Source organism: Colossoma macropomum, unplaced genomic scaffold, assembly GCF_904425465.1.
Source record: "Colossoma macropomum unplaced genomic scaffold, Colossoma_macropomum, whole genome shotgun sequence".
In the NCBI taxonomy this organism is placed as follows: domain Eukaryota; kingdom Metazoa; phylum Chordata; class Actinopteri; order Characiformes; family Serrasalmidae; genus Colossoma; species Colossoma macropomum.
In genome coordinates, this window is record NW_023494798.1 from 24,850,467 (window position 1) to 24,869,735 (window position 19,269).

The 19,269-nt window shown below is 38.6% G+C and overlaps 1 protein-coding gene across 4 annotated transcripts in view; it reads right to left on the reverse strand.

The window, feature by feature from the left end:
- lrch3 (leucine-rich repeats and calponin homology (CH) domain containing 3) overlaps window positions 1-19,269 on the reverse strand; it is a 35,483-nt gene that overhangs the window by 7,340 nt on the left and 8,874 nt on the right. For 2 of the 4 annotated variants that reach the window (XM_036584634.1, XM_036584632.1), the window contains exons 2-18: window positions 14,914-15,058; window positions 13,004-13,130; window positions 11,640-11,745; window positions 11,128-11,264; window positions 10,417-10,526; window positions 9,476-9,569; window positions 8,512-8,638; window positions 8,277-8,419; window positions 8,108-8,184; window positions 7,768-7,816; window positions 7,540-7,671; window positions 5,189-5,236; window positions 5,014-5,067; window positions 3,347-3,427; window positions 2,055-2,126; window positions 1,715-1,748; window positions 1,437-1,550 (exon numbers count right to left, since the gene is read on the reverse strand). In XM_036584634.1, coding sequence (XP_036440527.1) covers window positions 1,437-1,550; window positions 1,715-1,748; window positions 2,055-2,126; window positions 3,347-3,427; window positions 5,014-5,067; window positions 5,189-5,236; window positions 7,540-7,671; window positions 7,768-7,816; window positions 8,108-8,184; window positions 8,277-8,419; window positions 8,512-8,638; window positions 9,476-9,569; window positions 10,417-10,526; window positions 11,128-11,264; window positions 11,640-11,745; window positions 13,004-13,130; window positions 14,914-15,058 — 1,650 coding nt within the window. The remainder of the gene's footprint in view (window positions 1-1,436; window positions 1,551-1,714; window positions 1,749-2,054; window positions 2,127-3,346; window positions 3,428-5,013; window positions 5,068-5,188; window positions 5,237-7,539; window positions 7,672-7,767; window positions 7,817-8,107; window positions 8,185-8,276; window positions 8,420-8,511; window positions 8,639-9,475; window positions 9,570-10,416; window positions 10,527-11,127; window positions 11,265-11,639; window positions 11,746-13,003; window positions 13,131-14,913; window positions 15,059-19,269) is intronic. The other 2 variants (XM_036584633.1, XM_036584636.1) reach the window with 2 other exon arrangements.

The window sequence follows — 19,269 nt, forward strand, 5'->3', positions numbered from 1 at the left end:
ATAATTTGTTATGATCAGTACTTATAATGTATTATGTTAACAAATCATAATGCATAATAAGCATGGCTATAACGTGTAATGCATTTTTTTATAATATTTATAGCCATGTTTATAATGCCTTATGAATGCATTAACATGTTATGTTTATAGATGCTTACAAAGGTGACATTCATAGAAAGTGTTACCAAAAAAGTATCAGTATTTAATGTGATTTTGTGCAACTACTGCCACTTGAATTCCATCCTTCCAATCCTAACACCAACCAGTCACATCTGTACCCTCCCAAAAAAAGGTGTTTTCAAAAGAGTCACTGACATTATGTTCCCCTTCAAAGAGACACTAACATTCATACAAGTAACTACCCAAACTCACCTTAGCTGTCTTGCAAATATCTCATGTGCATCTAAATGGCTAAAATATACATTTCTGAGATAAGTAATAACAATCAACTTGCATAAGGAGGGGAAAGCTACACAGTCTCCAAAACTGGAGTTCAAAAATTACTGAACGATTTAGAGAAAAACTCCTAACAACCGTTCAAGACCCGGTAGACCACCAAAACTGGCACCATTCATAACATGTTATAATGCATGTATTTAAAGCCTTCTTTTCTGAAAGATAGGAAAAAATCAAGTTGCACTCTTGCTTCTGATCTGAAAAAATTCTAAAGTGTTTCTGTTCACTGTGAGAAGATAACTCAATGCCATGAGTCTGAAAGGACGTGTAGCTGTCAAAAAGCCTTTACTGAGAAAAGGAAACAGACACAAAGACAAAAGTTTGCAGTGGAACACCAAACCTTGACATCTGAAATATGGAGTAAGGTTTTATGGACTTGTGAGTCTGAATCTGTCATTGGTATTACTTAGATTACAGCAGAAAATGCAACCAACTTCTAAGAATGAACTGATGGTGTGAAATCTTCCTGAAGATTTGTCTAAAAACTAAAAGAAAGTCTTCAGAAAGGAATAGAAGCTGTAGGACAAAATGTGGACACATTTTCTGTTAAAACATACGCTTTTAGCTTTATTCCTCAAACTGAAAAACTGAAGCTGAAATCTGAAACTAGTCCTATTTTCACTTATTATTATATATTTCACAATTATAGTTAGGTTATGAAATTACTTTGCACCTTACTAAGAAAATAGTTGCTAAATTACACATTCAAAATATCTGACTAATAAGAACTATGAAACACATTTGTCATTCATGGAACTGTCAGCATAAAAAAAAATACCTGGTAAACTTCAGTGAAAAGAGCATGCAAAATGCCACACAACGGGGTGTTTATTTGCCTATATATTGCCGTGCATTACTTCCCAGCGCAAAACGCTGAAGCACAGTTGAGGTCCCACATGCTTGTTAAAAGTGGTGCTGAACTGTGACAAGCAAACACTTTCTCTGAACTCTGTATGCCAGCATACAGGCATAATGTGTACCTCGTTTTTTCTCCTCTCTTTGGCTGAGACGGAAAAGGAAACTCTCGGGACGCTGAGTGGCTCCGCGGCAGGAGGGCGGGGCAGCAGGGCCGGGGTAAGTAGGTGATTGGAGGGCTGTGTGTGATATGCAGTACAGGATGAGAAATGATCTTGGTGTATGGAGATGTGGAACAGCTTTGAGAACTGTGATGGGAGTCACGGGTAGGGGAGGATGTGCATGCAAAAAAAAAATAAAAAAAAAATAAAAAAATAAAATAAAATTACACACAAGGCCTTACCTGTGGGGGAGAGAGAGGCACGATCTTCCCCTTGCTGCGGTTTCACAGTAGCAGGCCAAACAGGATGAGAAAGGAAGTTTAGATAAAACAGAAATACAAATTTAAATTTAGCTGACCACATTACATACGTTTGCTTCGTGGTAAGTAAGCAGTCTAAAAAAAGTGATGTGCTAGGTTGAATAACTTCCACCAGCACAATTCAAGAGCTCACAACAGAAAAACTTGGTTCAATTAGGAAGACACTTTTGGATATGTTTGAGCAGAGGACTAAACGAGGACGCTTCTTAATCTTAGAGCTCAGAGATGCTTTCAGCAAACAGGGACATGCAGAGTGGTGTACCTGCAATAAACAGGAGGGGGCAGTGTCTATGGGTGGAGAGACACACCCATCCGCTGGTTTACCCGTGACAGACTGTCAGAGCGCAGAAAGAAAGACAAGAATACAACAGACGAGTGATGAAGACAGGCAAGTCAGAAGAGAAGGAAAAAAAATGCATTCAAGCTGCAAAATAACAGAAAAAGGTACAAGAAAAAGGGGGGAGGCATAAACAAGTAAGAAAAGGTACAAACACGAAAAAAAAAAATAAGGAAGGTGAAGCTAAATGTCTGCAAGACAGCTACTATGTTATTGGTGTAAAAAAAAAAAAAAAGAGAGACTAGTCTTGGGACAGTAACAATTTCCAGGACTAGTAAAAATTTATTCACCAGAAAGATACAGTACTTACTATTTAAAATACTGCTGGCACTATGATATCCTGAATAAAAAACAATACAGCTTTCTCCACCTGCCTGCTAAATTAATTCCTTACACACTAATACTCTACTTTAGTCTCCTACTAGCAGTGAGCAAAAACATACTACGAAACTAAGACATTTTTACGATACATGATGTCACTCTTTTTATTCTTACATAAGTTGGAACAGAAAAGCAATGCCACATTTTTAAATACTATTAAAAACATCCATACTATGATTTGTGCAGTCCAAAAACATTTCTACATTACTGCGCTACACTAAATCCAATTAACCAGGCCTAATTCTACTCTTTGTAATCAAATATGCAGTTGGTAAGTGTTTACACATTTTAAAAGTAGAAAAGCATATTATACATTAAATCACAACGTCACAATAAGAATAAATACTGTTAAACTGCCCAGCCCTGCCCCAGTGAGGATTCTGTTCTACAGGACTACTGTCCAAAAGTGATCTTCCAGTTTAGATATTATCACAAAAGCACAGCAGAGCAATAGTACAGCTGTTCACACTGCCAGGGAGACGGGAGCATAGGCAACAAACGTGTGCATAACTAGTGCTACATGAAGCTAAAAATGGGTCACCCAGTTGCATCTCACAACCTCTCTTCTCTCTGTTCAAGGGTTAGTGTGGTTTTGAGAATTTCCTACTGGCCCAAGCGTAACACAGACAACTAGCATGCAACAAAGAGTTAGAAAAAAGTGTACACACATGCATGACCACACTGTTCTGGCTAGTCTAGCAGTGTTTGTATAGTGGGTAGTGTTTATTCAGGTGCATGTTTACAAAATGAAGTGATTCAGAAAAAGAAATAAAATAAAAATTTAGCATGAATGTCTGTGCACAAAAGTGTATCTGATGTCCATTAAAATCTTTCACCTGTTTGGAAGGACCTGGCCTCTTCTTTATAGTGTTGGTGTCTATGTCTATTTCAAAGACCATTAAGGGCTCGAAATCACTCTGACATAGACCAGCAAAGCCAGACCGAACAAGAGAGAGGCAGTGACAGAGAGAGAGAGAGAGAGAGAGAGAGAGAGAGAGAGAGAGAGAGAGAGAGAGAGAAGAGAGAAAGAGAGAAAGAGACAGAGAGACAGAGAGACAGAGAGACAGATTTGGGGAGAGGGGACAGGGAAAGGGAAAAAAGGGCACAGCAGAAGAAAAGCTTTGAGGCGGGAACACAATGAAGCATTTGCAGAAGGTAGCAGATCTATTCTAGAAGAAGGTTAGCATGTTAGCACAAAGAGATCATCATGGGGAGACAGAAAGGACTGGCAGTATAATACAGATAGGGTACCATCAAAATGGAGCATAACTATGAACCATTCACTGATTTTTTAGCGACATACAGTGAGCCCCAAAGTATCTGGACACTTTAACCACTGATAAATGTTCAAGAGGTTCCTTAGATTACTTCATAAAATGCTTAACAAAATTATATTTGTTTCAGGAAAAAAAAATTGAGCACATCACACTGATGGTAGATTCTTGGTGTGGAGACATGCAGAACTGCACTATGGTCTACTATTAGGAAAGAGGTGGAACAGTCTGCGTCACTTGCGTCAGAGAGCTTGGGTTCACTGACTGAATCATGAAATTTTAGATGCAAGCTGTAATGGGTTGTTTTTGCAGATTAGTGTCCATATTTGGACCATTTGGCATGGGTAATGAACGGTACATTTAGAAACAATGTTTACATATATCACTTCCCTTATTTCAAGAAAGCAGTGGAAAGTTGGTTTTCCACTTTATGGGCCTTTAAATACATTTATGGCACAAATGTCCAAATATTTTTGGGGTCACAACAGCTTGTCACTGTTAGATTAGCAAAAGTCTTTGTTATGAATGGAGAAAGGTACCAAATTTGAAATATTTACAGCTAATTAAAACAGGTATCGACTACTGCAGAAAAAGCAGAAACAATTCAGTATTAAAGTTCAATCCATATATCAATATACTGACACATACACTGGTATTTTATTTTCAATAGCTTTTCGTTTTTTAACATATAATTCAGCAAGAACACACTTCAGCAAATATGTCGATCAGGATTTGCCTTAAAAACGCTGTTTCTATATCTGACTACAGGCAAACACCAGGTGATGACACTGTACACTGTGTAATGCTATGACAGCACAAGACAGTAACAAGGTAGTTTTCCAGGTTTCCAAGAGAATTACAATTCAAAGTACTCCACTACCAGTACGCACTAACGCATATAACACAAAATGAGCCATGTCTGGACATGTAAGGGTGTGTGAATGTGTGTGCGCGCATGCAAAAAGCAGCATAAACCAATCTTAGAACTGTTGCTTAACATTCTGCGTTCTTGGCACTGACTCCTTTCCTGACTCATTTCCTTAATACTCATCCCTCATTAAGACTGGATCACTTGTTTCTAAGGTTTACAAAATGAAAGGAACAAGACAACAGGACTGTAGAAAACATCCAGAAGTTGATCAATGCGGAAATAAACAAGTGAATACCATTTGTTGATGACAGACTGACAAGGAAGTGGGTAGTTTCTATTCATGCTGATAGGCTCTTACCATAAAGAGGGCGGAGTCATCTGTGTGAGTAGAGCGTCTGGAGGGGTACAGGGTCTGAGGGGGAGTGCCAGGACAGGGGTAAACCAACAGACAAAGACAGACACAGGGAGGTATGGAGGAATGTTTGGGTAGCTGGGGAGGGTACTGCATGAACATGAGGTTGAAAAAGACTCACCTCACTGTCTGTAGGACTGAGTTTAGTGGGACTCTGAGTTGACTTATGCTGAAAGGTCAAAAAGAAAACAGGTTGTGCAAGAGCATGACAAAACACCTGTATATCTAGCTGGTATGCACCATTGTGGTTTATTCTAGAAGAATGCAGTGAGGTGAAAACAAGGGCAAAACTTCTGCTTTTGTTATTTAATATAATTCCAGTGCATATATTCATTTCAAATTAACACAGTGTCTTTTGTACCTATACATTTGAAAAAAGTATGCATTCATAAGTATAAACAAAAGACATGTTCAAAAAACAAAATTGATAGGGAAAAAAATATTCAGATACTATTTAAAATATAAGGGCGATAAAAATAAATCAAGTTTCAGATATTAATTCTGCTGCTACAGAATAAAAAAAAATATTGTGCAAATTGCACCTGGAGACATAAAACATACAGCAATTAGCAAAATTTCATGCAGAAAAAGGCACTTGATGAAAGTGGAGCAGGGCTGGGCGATATGGCCAAAAATGTTATCAAAATAAAAATTTTTATATCAGTTGATACTGATAATTATCACGATTTAGTGTAAAGGCTGATTTTTGCTGAGTGAAACCGAACAGTTAACTGTGGTTTTGAACTATTCTTTACAATCAGAGCATGACAAACACTTGCCAAACTGAGAAATATTTCACAAATCTTTCATGGGATAGTGAGAGAAAGTTTCCCAGGTTAGCTGTTTTTACTAGCAGGTTAAAGCAGCACTCTCACACGCACAGCACGGCTGCGCTTTTTGTAATATTCATGATTTAAAAAGAAAATAGATCATTTTTAGCTCCCTGGTAACAAATGCCAGGCTATCTGGTTACATGTGCTAAAATCATCAGCTTGCTACAGACAGCAAACATTAGCTGGCTCGGTACGTCAATGCTGGATCACACCAGCTTAATCCTACTGCTCCTACACACATCCATGTCAGAGCATATCACAGTATTCAGACACAAGCTAGCAGACATTTGGATTTCTCTATTCTGTCGTGGTAGTTTGAGGGGTGGAAGAACCACAATATATATGACACTCGCTGTGTGGAACCCCATGTTTCAAACGTTTACATTTAAATATATTTGGTGACCCATTTTAGTCCCCACTCCCTCCCCTGTTAAATCATGTCAGAAAACTCTGAAGTGTGCCCTCTCATGCTGACAGTAATATCACTTTTCTTGCATTAGAAAATGCCACCAGGGATGTCACAAAAATGCAGAAGTGTGAAAACGGTCTGAAAAATAATTATTGTTGTTTCATCGCCCAACCCTAAGGTGGAGGAACTTCATAAAGTTCTCAGGGATAATATTATTAAACAACACTTGAATGGAAAATGGTACAGAGCAATAGCAAAGACCTTTAACATCAAATTATTTGAAATAATGTACTCCAGTCAGATGAAACAAAAACACAACTCTCTGGCAATAATTCAGCTCTTCATCTCTGGAGAAAGAGGGGTTGCATGTATGATCCCAAGAACACCATACCGATAGTGAAGGAGGGACGGAGAATCATTCTGTAATGAGGCGGCTTGTTTGCAAACTTCTGGCATTTCATGTCATCAAAGTAAACATGAATAGAACAAAGTACTGAGAAATATTAGAAGAGAATTTTGAACTCATCGACCAAGGAAGTGTCTGAATACCTGATTCCTTTCACTGTGATTGTTTAACGTAAACATTTATTACCAGGGGTGTAAAAATGCATCATGACATGGTAATATCGCTATGCAATGTAAACAGAGTAGATGCAGCAATGATTGTGGAGAACAGACATTCTATTAATTATGCCATCTAATGCAACCGCAATGTTTGAACACCAACTCATCAACAACCAGCATCAATCAATAACTCACTCCTTTTGCTTTCCAGCCCCAGTGTCATTAGTAAGTAGTGCAACAACATGATTACAGTCATTATATTTCTTCATTTAGATTTGGTTTAAAGTACCGTGAGAATACCAAATTGTGAATCTAGTATTGTGAATCAAATTGAACTGTTGGCTGAGGTTACATCCCCTAGTATCTATCTGTGCTTAATTCTGGTGGAATTAATTCATGAATATTACACACACTCGGTATCTAACAGCATGGTTTAAATTCTTCTTTTTTGTTCGATGCACTCTGTATCTACCTATGTGGTGCTTCCAAGAGAGGGAATAACTAATTAATATTATATCCACTCTGTATCCAAGAGCATGGTTTATTCCAGTGAAATGATTTATTAACATTACATCTGTTCAGTATATACCAGTGTGGTTTACTGGAATAATTCATCAACGTGCAATATGTGCCTCTACATGCAAGTATGCATGCATGTTTGCATACCTTAACATAACCTCTTACGGCGTCTCTCTGTGCGGTTCTTGCTTTCTGCCTCTCCTCTTCGTACCGCTGTGCTGCAAGCTGAGCTTCCCTCCGCATGCGCTCCAACCCCACTCCAGAGCCTGATACTGCCCGCTAACACACACAAACACAAAGACAAACATGGTTCAGAGTTTTAAAACATGTACAAATTACCATACATTTACTTTAGACTGCCAATGAGAAAATTACCTGGCTGTGAGAAGGGGATGACAATGTACTGACTGTATCTGTTACACTTCTGTAAAGAACACAGTCCTTATTAATAAACTCATCACAAGTAAGATGCTGTATTTCTTGTAACTGAAGTTGTTTAATATCATTCTTACACAGCTGCAATGATTCTTTACCTAATTCTTAACCTTTAAGCTGACTTGCATAAAGTGTCTAGCTAATTTGTTTAACATACTTAAGAACTAAATACTATACAACATTGAAATACTACACAAAAGGGTTAAAATAATTCTTTCACAGTGTACACTTCTACATGTGTAAGCTGCACTTTTGAGTCTGCATTTACACATGTATCTACCGGTTGTGTGAAGAGCCATAGCGTCTTGAATCATCGATTCTTGCATCTCTAGGGTAACTGGCCTTGACTGGAGACCCCTAGAATACCAGAATTAAAATTACTGCACAACTTAGGCAGAAAAAAAAGAACAGAAAAAACAGAACAGCACACAAAGATGTAGAACACACACCTCTCTGGAGATTCGTCTTTCAATATATGCCATAAACTGTGAGCTGAGACTGACTGGTTCTCCTCCTCTGCTTCGCACCTCCTCTTCATCCTCCTCCCCTGTACAGCTGTCAATAAAGTCTATCTGCTCAAGCTCTGACTCCACTAAGACAAAAAAGAGAGATGATAAAGTTATCAATGAGAAATAATGACAGAAAAGAGAGGTGTTTTTTTCCCCCTGTGCCTTTTCTTCTTACATGTTCCGTTGGCCAGGAGTGACCCCGTCCTGTGCTCATCTCGTTCCCTCTCTCGTTCTCTCCTTTGTCTTTGCTCTTTGGTTAGTTCTGCCACCCTCAGTGGAAGGTCTGACAACTCATCAGAGGGCTGTAGGAAGCGATATGAAAAGAAGGGAAATATTAACTGAGCAATTAGCACTTACTGAGGGTAAAGATGACCTGGCCAGGCTGACTACAGCTGCTTAGTAGGTGTTTCTCCTAGAAAAGGGGTGAGCTACTGTTTGAGTAGAAAATTTCAAAGGGTATACACTAAGGGTATACGCTAAGGTAAATCAAGTCTAAAACCAAAGAAAAAACAATTAAAGTTAAATATTTTTCATGTACGCATTTGTTTAATGTCAACTCAGATGCTACAGAATCTGGCATTTGACATCAGCTTCCCCGTCCCCATTACAAAACCTGTGGAGTGAGCTAAAGAGGAGCATCCAAAAGAACAGACCTACACCCTGAAGGATCTAAAGAGATTCTGTACTGGGCTCTGTATTCTCCAATCTCATCAATCATCATAAGATAGGACTCATTGCTTTTATGTGTACTAAATTGGGTGCCAATAATTGTGACACAAGTGGCTCTTTTTTAACCCATCTTTATAAAGCATGCCAAAACTTGTTGATGGTGAAATTAACCTAATAAAATCTAACATCAATAGCTGTTAATAATTATTTATTTTATAGTAAATACAAATAAGGATCTTGACTGCCCACAGCTCTCACACAACAAGTACATGCATGATTATTCGCTAGGAGAGTTTAAAATACAAATATAACAATAAAATCCTCGCAGAGAGCAGGCAGGAAAGCTACATACTTGCTCTCACCAAAAAACGATGTCCTCTCCATTTCTCATCACCATCAATGGGCACATATCCTAACTGTTCTGGTAATGCAATGTTTGCATTCAAATGCAGGGGAAATCTGGGACTCACTTCATTGCCTGACCATCGTTTGTCTCCGCTGTCCACACTGTTAAACCCAGAGTCCAGAGCTCCGTATGGTCGGCCTGGATACAGCTCATCCACACTACGACACACATTCAGGTTGAAAGTACTCAGGTTAGACAGTGAGTAGTAGTTATGCACTGAAATCCAATAATTTTGATGTATATATATTTGTTAGTGTCCACACAGATGCAAGCATACACATTTATAAAACAATCAGGAGTAGATCCATATGGATTAGTATAACAGATTAATGTATCATTTGTTTGTAGACCTTTACAAATGCAGTAAATAAATAAAATGCGTATAATTAATAATTTTACAACTACTTGTAATACCTAAATGAGTTTTGATATCATTGTGCATCCCTCCTGAGTACAGTGTCTTGTGCAAGGAATTTCTGAAATGTGTCTGAAATGGGCAAGTGCATATGTTACCCAATCCCCTAAAAGAAGTTCTATCAGCAAGCAAGATATTCACAAGAAACTATCCCCAACCACTCTTTGACACAGACACTTACATACACATTAACATTTAGTTTGAACATTACTATCATTTAGGAAGAGAAGATGCTTTATCAATGCCACTCAGCTGACAAGCTTACTCACGAAGAGGTTTACTTCAATGCTACTTGCATTATTTCAGATGTACTGGAACATATCAACACCTACATTGCACTTATCTGCTTGTATCAAACCTACGCATGCCAGAACATGACTTCTTGCATCAGAGTCTGCTAGCAGAGCAGGTTTATGGAAAGAACTGAAAAAACTGCCGCCAGCTGCTTTTCAAAGCATCAGAAAACTGAGAACTTAAGGAGCCTCATTTCTCTGGATTTATATTTACAATAAAAAGACATATCTGAATTGCTTGCAAGTAGAACGATGAGCTTGTTTATACAGCATGTTAATGGTGTATGATTTTCTTACCAAGAACCAAAGCCAAGGGGCCTCCTGTCATAGTCAGGAAGGTCTGGAGCTATTTTACATGCTTCCATGTTCAGGTACTTGAATATGTGGATCTTCCCCTTGATACAGATCTAGAAGTGCACACACAGACAAAACATGCCTTTCATTATGGAACACTACTTTGAAAAAGAAAAAAAGTATGAAGACTGGAGAATATTATGCCTTTAAAGATTTTTAGACAGGCACAAAATATAAAGAAATGTGTATAAAGTCTAAACAAATGTGTGTAATAACTTGCTATCGATGTGACAATCATATATAGTTGTATGCAAAAGTCTGAAAACACCCTGGTCAAGTTGCATGTTTTATTGATTTTCTGTGTGAAAATAAAGTTAACACATCCTCTACAAGGAACAACTAAGAAACTGCATTTTCCTACACGTTTTTATTTAGTGCTGAGTTTAACATGATGGAAAAAAACATATCAAATGTGCAGTAACTTTTGCACATTATGTTTTATTTTTCTCTCTCAATATCTTTAATTGAGCCAAAAAAAATAGGAAAAAACAGTTATTGTGTATTAAAATGTACAGAAGTGTGTTCTTTGCAAAGGATGTGTACTTGCTTTCATTTCTAAAATCAAAGAATTGTATACCGGGGTGTCCAAATGTCTGCAAACAACTGTAAACTTGCTTTTTCATAACATTGCTGTGTGGTGTGCTTGTTAGTGACCTGTGCAGGAGGACTCTGAAGGGGATTGTTGTCCAGCACAATGCTTTGGAGGTGGCGGAGGTTGCGGTAACATACTGGAATCAAAGTCACTTTATTACAGGAAAAATCCAAACGTACTAGTGGCAGCTCGGCCAACTCTGCAACATCAGCAACAAAACAGGCAGAACATACATTTAAAAAAACATTACATATTCAAATGATCACTTCATAGAGGGCGTCACTGTTGCATATGTGTGTGCAAAGGTGTAAGTATGAAGACTCTGACCGATAACTTAAAAAAGGTTCATGTGGTTTGAGAATTGGAAGTAAAGTGATCAAGGTGATTTATGTGGATGATACCGAGCACAGCTGCACCACGTATATACTTGAGATCTCACCAGGAGGCATGTGTGGGGTGTGTGGGTTAGGCAAATGCTGAGATGATCATGTGTGTACTTGTTGTGTGAAAGAGCTGTGGGCTATCAAGATGCTTTATGTGTATGAACATGGATAAGAAACTTGTGGACCCTAACCAGGAGGCAGGCGAACAAGGTGGTTTCGGCGAATGTTCAGGTCTCGCAGAGCTTCAAGCTGGCCGACCTGAGAAGGCAGAGTCTGGATCTCATTACAGCTCACATCCTAGAGAGGAAAGATGCGGTATGTGAGAAAGAGTGAAGAAAACAGAAGAAAAAACAGACAACCATAACAAAGAAAATGTAAGATTTACAGCCAACATAAAATGCACATTTTTAATAAGCCAATAAACTGTCAGTTTCATAGTTCCAAATATTATGGCCTTTGCATGCGCAAAGCAAATAAATGTCACAAAAATACAAAATATTCAAACACTCAGATCAAAACTACACAGAAGGTTGACAATTTTTTTGGGATATTTTGTGATGTTCCCACTGTGAAAGGAAAACAGAAACAGGCAGAATGTTTTTAAGAGTTAAAAGATACTCTTTTCTCCTTAAAAAATTGGGCAAACTGGGTACTTCCTATTTTGGAAAAGTGAAAGGATCACTAAGAGCTTCACTGCTTTATTCAGGATCTGAAACTTCATAAGTACTACATTTAACTCTGACATCTGCAGCCCATGTTTGAGCTGCTTTTGGAGATGTCAACACCATCTGTGACAAAGCAGTATCCTTTTGGTGTTTATCAAAAAGTTCCACTCTCTGGAATACATATGATCTGTCAGCTTGGTTGTTGGCATGTCAACAAAAGAGATGACAATGACTGGTCAGTGAGTTCATGATGCCTGCGAAAGTTTGCAAAATTGAAAACAGAGAGCAAAAAAATGAATGTTGCACTTCGAACTTTTGATTATGTGCAAGATATTGTCAGTTGAACAACAAAATTTCTAAATAAATCACAAAAATAAATTACGCTTGGTGTTTAAAGGCCTTAACTTCCAAGCATCAACAATGTCACTTGCTAGCCCAGTGCTTTTGAAAATGCAAAAACCTCAATACCTGCTCATTTCTTTTCTGTACAGTAAATAAATGACACAACTTAGCCTTGCTATTGAAATAGTAAGCAGGTCACTCTCAGTCCTTCAGAGCTGAATTGTTCTGGTGTTTGTCATTTTTTGTCGACCACTGAAAGGTGTGTCATCAATTTCAGACTTCGGGGTAAAATTTGTATTTGGACACTGTGTGTGCTTGGGGCGGACTCCAAAGTGCTGAAGTGAACTTGTCGGAAGTTCCAATAACCTGCAGCCTTAAAAACCCAAGCAGTTTTAATGACCCAAAGCCTTCAAAATCCAAATAGAAATTAACCTTGAGAGAATAAAAACGGTAAAAAATTAAATAAATAAATAAATAAATAAATAAATAAATAAATAAATAAATAAAAAATTATGTGCAAGACCATTTTGTCTCATGCTAGTACTCACCAGCTCAGTAAGCTGTCGGAGCTGGCCGAGCTCTTCGGGCAAGGATACTAATTTATTGTTGCAAGCAATCAGCACTTTCAGGGGCAGACTACACACATGAGCAGGCAGGGTGGACAGCTGGTTCCGACTGTGGAAAGCATGATAAAGGAAGGGGGAAGTAACACAATTTAGTGGAATGTTGAACTGCAACCTCTTTCACATGAAGAACATGCAACACTGCAGTGTTAACTCTGGTGGCTTCTGCTTTTCACATATCAATGTCAGTTATTTTGCATTATTAACCGTGTTTGCAGGCTACCCAAATTGCTCTTGATAACCTATATCCTAAGCACACAAGCACTGGGTATATTCGTTTCTTTTGCTCTATTTTGCATGATTTACATATACACTGTAGAAATGCTGCAAATGTTACTAGGATAAGAATTTGTTTTGAGAATTTGAATCCTTATGCCCTATTCAAACAAGGAAGTACTGAGGAAGTACTGTCCTATTATTTTAGTGATTTCTGACAAGATACGCGACTAATCAAGCACTTTTTACAAGTCTTACTGTGAATTACCTTCTGCAATTTGCTCAATGCATACCTTCACTGGTAAATGTAGTCATGTTCGCATCAAATCTGAGGCATTCTTGATGCTATACAGCACTCAATTATGTTGGAATGATCTATAGCTCTGTTCATCATCAAAAGTTTCTTAAGGTTTACAGCTGGACTTTTTAAACACCTCAGTGTCATTGCTGGACTGAGGATAGGCCACCAACCAAAAATATCCAGCCAACAGTGTCCTGCGGGCAGTGTCCTGTGACCACTGATAAAGGACTACATAACTAATACAAACTGTGCAGCAGCAGATGAGCTTTCATCCCTGACTTTACATCTACAAGGTAGACCAACAAAATAAGAATAATAGAGTGGACAGTAAGTAAACATGTTTAAAAACATGTGATCCACTTGTACCAGCGCAACACACAATAAGAAGTCACCACCATATCAATGTCACTGCAGTGCTGAGAATGATTCACAACCCAAATAATACCTGCTCTGTGGTGGCCCTTCTGGAGTCCTGACCTTTGAAGAACAGGGTAAAGGGGGGGCTAACAAATTATGCAGAGAAACAGATGGACTGTAGTCTGTAATTGTAGAACTATTAAGTGCCCCAACATGGTAAATGAAGCTGATTTGTATTGTACTCGGTAAGAGCAGGAGCAACTTCCAAAAGTGTGTAAAGATCATCTTAATTGGTAGTTCAGTGTGATGCTCACACAACCATCTTTGGGTCAAGATGCTTTTGGGGAAACCCTGACTAGAATGTTTGGAACACTGGGCTGCTGGGCTTCCATATTTCTCTGACACTCGCATCGTAAATAACAATCTAAACGAACATTAACTCAGACTGTAGTTGACTGCACAGCCAGAGCTGAGAGAAAAGCCTTGTTCAGTCATTCAGTCTCCTGTTAGCCTGTTTAACAGTGCGTGTTTGTTGTTAACTGGCTTATTTGTGGTATACCAGTGCAACTATTACTTTAGGAAGAATTCCAACTGGTATATCACTCACTATTATTGCCTTAAAATTAAATACAGGCATTGGTTGGTTGGCTGGTATAATGTAGTGGGTAACACCTTTGACCTCCAAGCTGCAGACCGCAGTTCAGTCTCCTGTCTGGGCAATTGCTCCACGCTACACCAATAAGAGTCCTTGGGTAAGACTCCTAACACTACCTTCACCTACCTCTGTTAAGTGATCAAATTGTAGGTTTGCCAAACGTAACAGTCTGCCAAACGTAACAGATTACAGATTTTGTAGTCAACAACGTATGTATTACTGGTCAGTAAGACAATTTAATGTATTTTAAGTCAGTAAGTTATTTTTTTATGTGCGTTTTCATATGTGCATGTGTGCTCATTTTACCTGATGTTCAGGTACGTAAGGGCCTGTAGATTAATCAAACTTTCTGGCAGCGAGCGCAGGCAGTTCTGGTATAAATTCAGATTCTCCAGTGACACAAACATGCACACCTCCACTGGCAGCTCCGACAACCTGTTCCGGGACAGGTCTACAAAAGAGCAGAGAGAGCAAAGACAGAAAGTAGGATCAGATGATACAAGAAGGAAGTTATGCATAACACACATGATCCCCACCTGTCTCTTGTTCTGCTTATTAAAGTGTGCATTATGTGTTCTCAGCCCTCTGCCTTTGTTCCATGACTGCTTTACTGACTACAGTCTCCAGAGCTCAGGAAGACAGCACTGAATTCATAACCTCTTCAGGCTAAAGCAGCCATCTCGTCTCTTCTGCCAGAGGTCAGGTTAGTGGGCTGATACCACACATGTCCTGCAGATGTTCTCTCACTGGCAGTGGTGGAAAGTCCCTGAGTCAGTGCCAGAGAGCATCGATGTGTCAGGCCACAGGTGTAATTAAAGTGCACTGGCCTGAACACTGGACAGCAAGAGAACACACCAGGCCCATTTATTTTCAAAGATGTCTACACAAATGGTGCATAATTCAGCTCCAAAATTAGGGCTGAAAATGTTATTGTTTTATACTGAACTCACAATTGGAAAGGGCTGCAATTTGAATTATATGCCACATCTAATTATATGTTTATAAGTGGGAAATTTAACCTAACAACACAGAGCTTGTAAACTGGCAGTCTGGCACACTACATTCAGCACTTCCTCAAATTGCTCAGCCTTAACCAAAACAGCTCTTAAACCTGACAAACCTCACCGGTTTAATTCTAAAAACAACTCTAATTAAAAAACTCAAACATTCTAAACGAGTGAAGGCAGACATAAACTGGCTCTGTGTAACAACAGGCCTTTTAACAGCACCATATCTAACGATCGGATGCATCAAAAAAGGGGTTGGGGCCTTCATAATTGGAGCCTTAGACACGTGCCCAACACTTTTTTTTTTATAAATGACCACAGTGTAATCTTTGTGCATGCATACACAAACTGAAACTAGCAACAGACCCTGAGAAAATAAAACACACATTCGACATAGGCTGTGTAGCCATAGAGAGAGGAAAAAAAAATACATGTATAACACATTTACTTATAATACATAGAGCATTCTGAATGTCATTTGTAACAGCATTAATGCATTGGTGGTTATACATTTTGGGGAATTTTATTTAAAAAAAAAAACCTTCTGTGATGACATTTTGAATAAATGGGCCAGTATGTAGCAGAATATAAAAGGATAGCACTGTGACCATTACCGTAAGCTGTGAATGTGCTTAGATTAATAACTGAGCTCTACAAGCATGAAACAAAGCATGGGGAAAGAGTAGCAGTAGTGACAGTGGTGGAACCAGTGCTACTCTGCATGTCTGTGCAAAAAAATAAAAACATCTGTTTAATCAAATTGAAGTGACAATATTTTTTCAGTGTCCATGACGACAATATCATGTGTACTGACTATAACGGTACACCTTATTACTGAATATCAGCATGTCTATTTATACAGTAAACTCTGAATAGTAAATATAGACATCTATTACATACCACAGTGTGTGTGTCACTAAAAACAAACATACCACAGTGTACTTCACTAAAACCAACCGGAAGCATGATCTCGTGCTTACCAGTCCAACAGAAAACACCACGGCATGATGAGTTTAAGGAAAAAGCTTGTTTTTGTTTTCTATAAATTTTTTGACAAAAGAAAATCTACATTTCAAAGGCTTATAAATGTATAAAATGCTTCAACAGACTAGTGAGATATGACAATCCTCGTGATATGTTCTTATTACTGTACTCTTACAAAATAGGTATTTTGATCCAGCTACAGAGAATAAACAGCCACCTGAAATCAAATCAGTCTACCACAATCCAAATATATTCCTGTCAGAGTTAGATTTCAAGAAGGTATTTTAAGGGAGAAATAAATAAATAAAATCAGACCATAGCAAATGACCGCGGTGCCAGTACATTACGTACATTAACCTCTAATGCAAATTGCATTAAATCAGTATAGATGGTGTGATGAAATCTATACTGATACATAGTTGTTAGTGTTTAGGTCTGTTCTGTCCCCAGCACAAACGCAACCATACAAAAAACACCCAGGATGGCTAAACTAGGGTCCTTGCACACAGTAAGATAAAACCAGAGATGTTTCTTCTCTTCTTCACATGAAAGGGTCCGCGGCTCTTCTCAACTACAGATTTTGCCCAAGCCTAATAATAGCACAACGCTACATAGCTACATTATCAGGCCCCTAAACAGAACAGTGGAAGAACAAAACAACTTTTAGAAACACTAGGCCCACAGGCTGCAGCTATGACAGCGGCTTTATTCATGCATGTGTTTGAATGTTCAGCTGTTGGAGCTATGCTTTAAGAGAATGAAATAAAAACGGAGAATATCTCCACACTGTACCCAATTTATAACACAATGTTTCACTGAAATGCCTGGCGTGACAAAGAGCTTCTGTTGAGTCTCAGCTCTGTGTGGTTCACTGGCGCTCCATCCATTTGTACATTTGGTATTTCAAATCCTGCTGGAAACCGTTCAAACTGCACAGAATTTAGCGTTAAAATATATAATTATTGTGATCAGTTATGTCACATTTTGCTTTTCTAAGTGTCATAGGTATAGTCTGTATTTCTATAACACTGAACAACTGCAAGCATCATAAAAAGTCAGATTAAGAACAATTATAAAGACCCTGTCAACAGCCAGAAGCTAACAGCTGTCACTACAGCTGCCATAACAACAGCCACAACAACAGCCACAACAACAAGTGTATATTACTTGCATAAGAAGCATTCTATGTAAGTCTCACTGGGCCAGCTCTCATAGTGAGAATATCTGGAGACAACCATGAGAAACTCTGGGCTAAATGTGGGTGTAGACACAGACTCATTAGGGTGGGAACAGACTGAGTGTAACATTTCTAAAACAATCCAACACCTCAAAAAGCAGAGCTTTGGTGCACTTGTCAACGTTGTGTACAACCCTGCGAGACTAGACTGTATAATGTTTGTTTAGTAAAAAGTAGCTGACTGATGGCAGTAAATCATGCTATTATCTTCCATTCTTAATCTGTTTTTGCCTACTCCCCCCTCCTGTTCTTTTCTTAAAAAGTTTGGTATGGTAACATGTGCAACATGTAGTGCTTTGTTCACAAACCTCAGAAAAACAAAATATTGTGTATTGTGAAAACATCAAGTATTACACTGCATTGCTGTATTATCTTCTAGACCATGTTTTACCTCTGTAATGAAGGCATGAAACTGCATGAACTGAATTCAATGCAAGCCTCAACTGGAATCTCTCTGTCCTTGGCTGTGACATTTGTACAGTGAAGGGTATATGTGATCATGCATTCCATCTGAGCTTGAACAGTCATTAAAGTGTTTGTTTGTTTGTTTGTACAGGCAATAGATTGTATGATGCTTGTCTAGTTTTTGTGCGATGATATGGCAGCAGAGGATGATTTGTGTTTACTATGATGGCTTTTCCAGCCCGCTTGGATCTATATTTATAGCTGTGCAGCTGTGTCGAGATCCGGCAGGACAGGAAGCACTGCTGACTGCAATGTCTGCTCAGAACTCTACCTCAAATCAGTCCAGGCAAACTAACCCAGCACACCAGAGACCTCATTTACACCTGATCGTTTCATGAGACATGAGTATCAGGATTATATCCAGACAGAGATGTTTCACATCAGAATGCAGGTGTAAACACACTCAACATGCATTTAAAACTATTTTAAATCTGATCACTCCAACCACTTCAGTAGGACGCATTTTAGCCAGATGTTGTACAAGTGTAAACACATTTATATTTAGTGGTGACAGACCCTCTTTCTGATGTTCAACATATGGGGAAAAATGCCAATTGGTCTGCTACCACTAAATAGTGGCATCAGTTTAGCTCTTAACAAGAGTTTCTTCTCCAAGCTCAATTCAGTAGACTTCAGCAGTCCACGCTAATCAAAATAAAGTGCCAGTTGGTTGATCTTCACTTAACCTTGTCATTATTCACCCTCTTGCTACTTTACATTATATGTTTTAATGCTCGTGGCCCGTGACCACAGTAACTAATACAGAAAGCTTATAACTCTACACACCTGCCTTCTTTATCAGCTGCCAGTGTAATGAAATAAATGACAGCATGCAAAATTGTGATTTTGTGACTAAGAAATCTAGCCTGAAATTGTTGGGTGATGTTAGCTGCATTTCTGACTGTGGGGTAGTAGAGCGATTTAGTAGTCTGAGCATGATAGCCTACCTTTAGATGCTTAAGTAGTTTC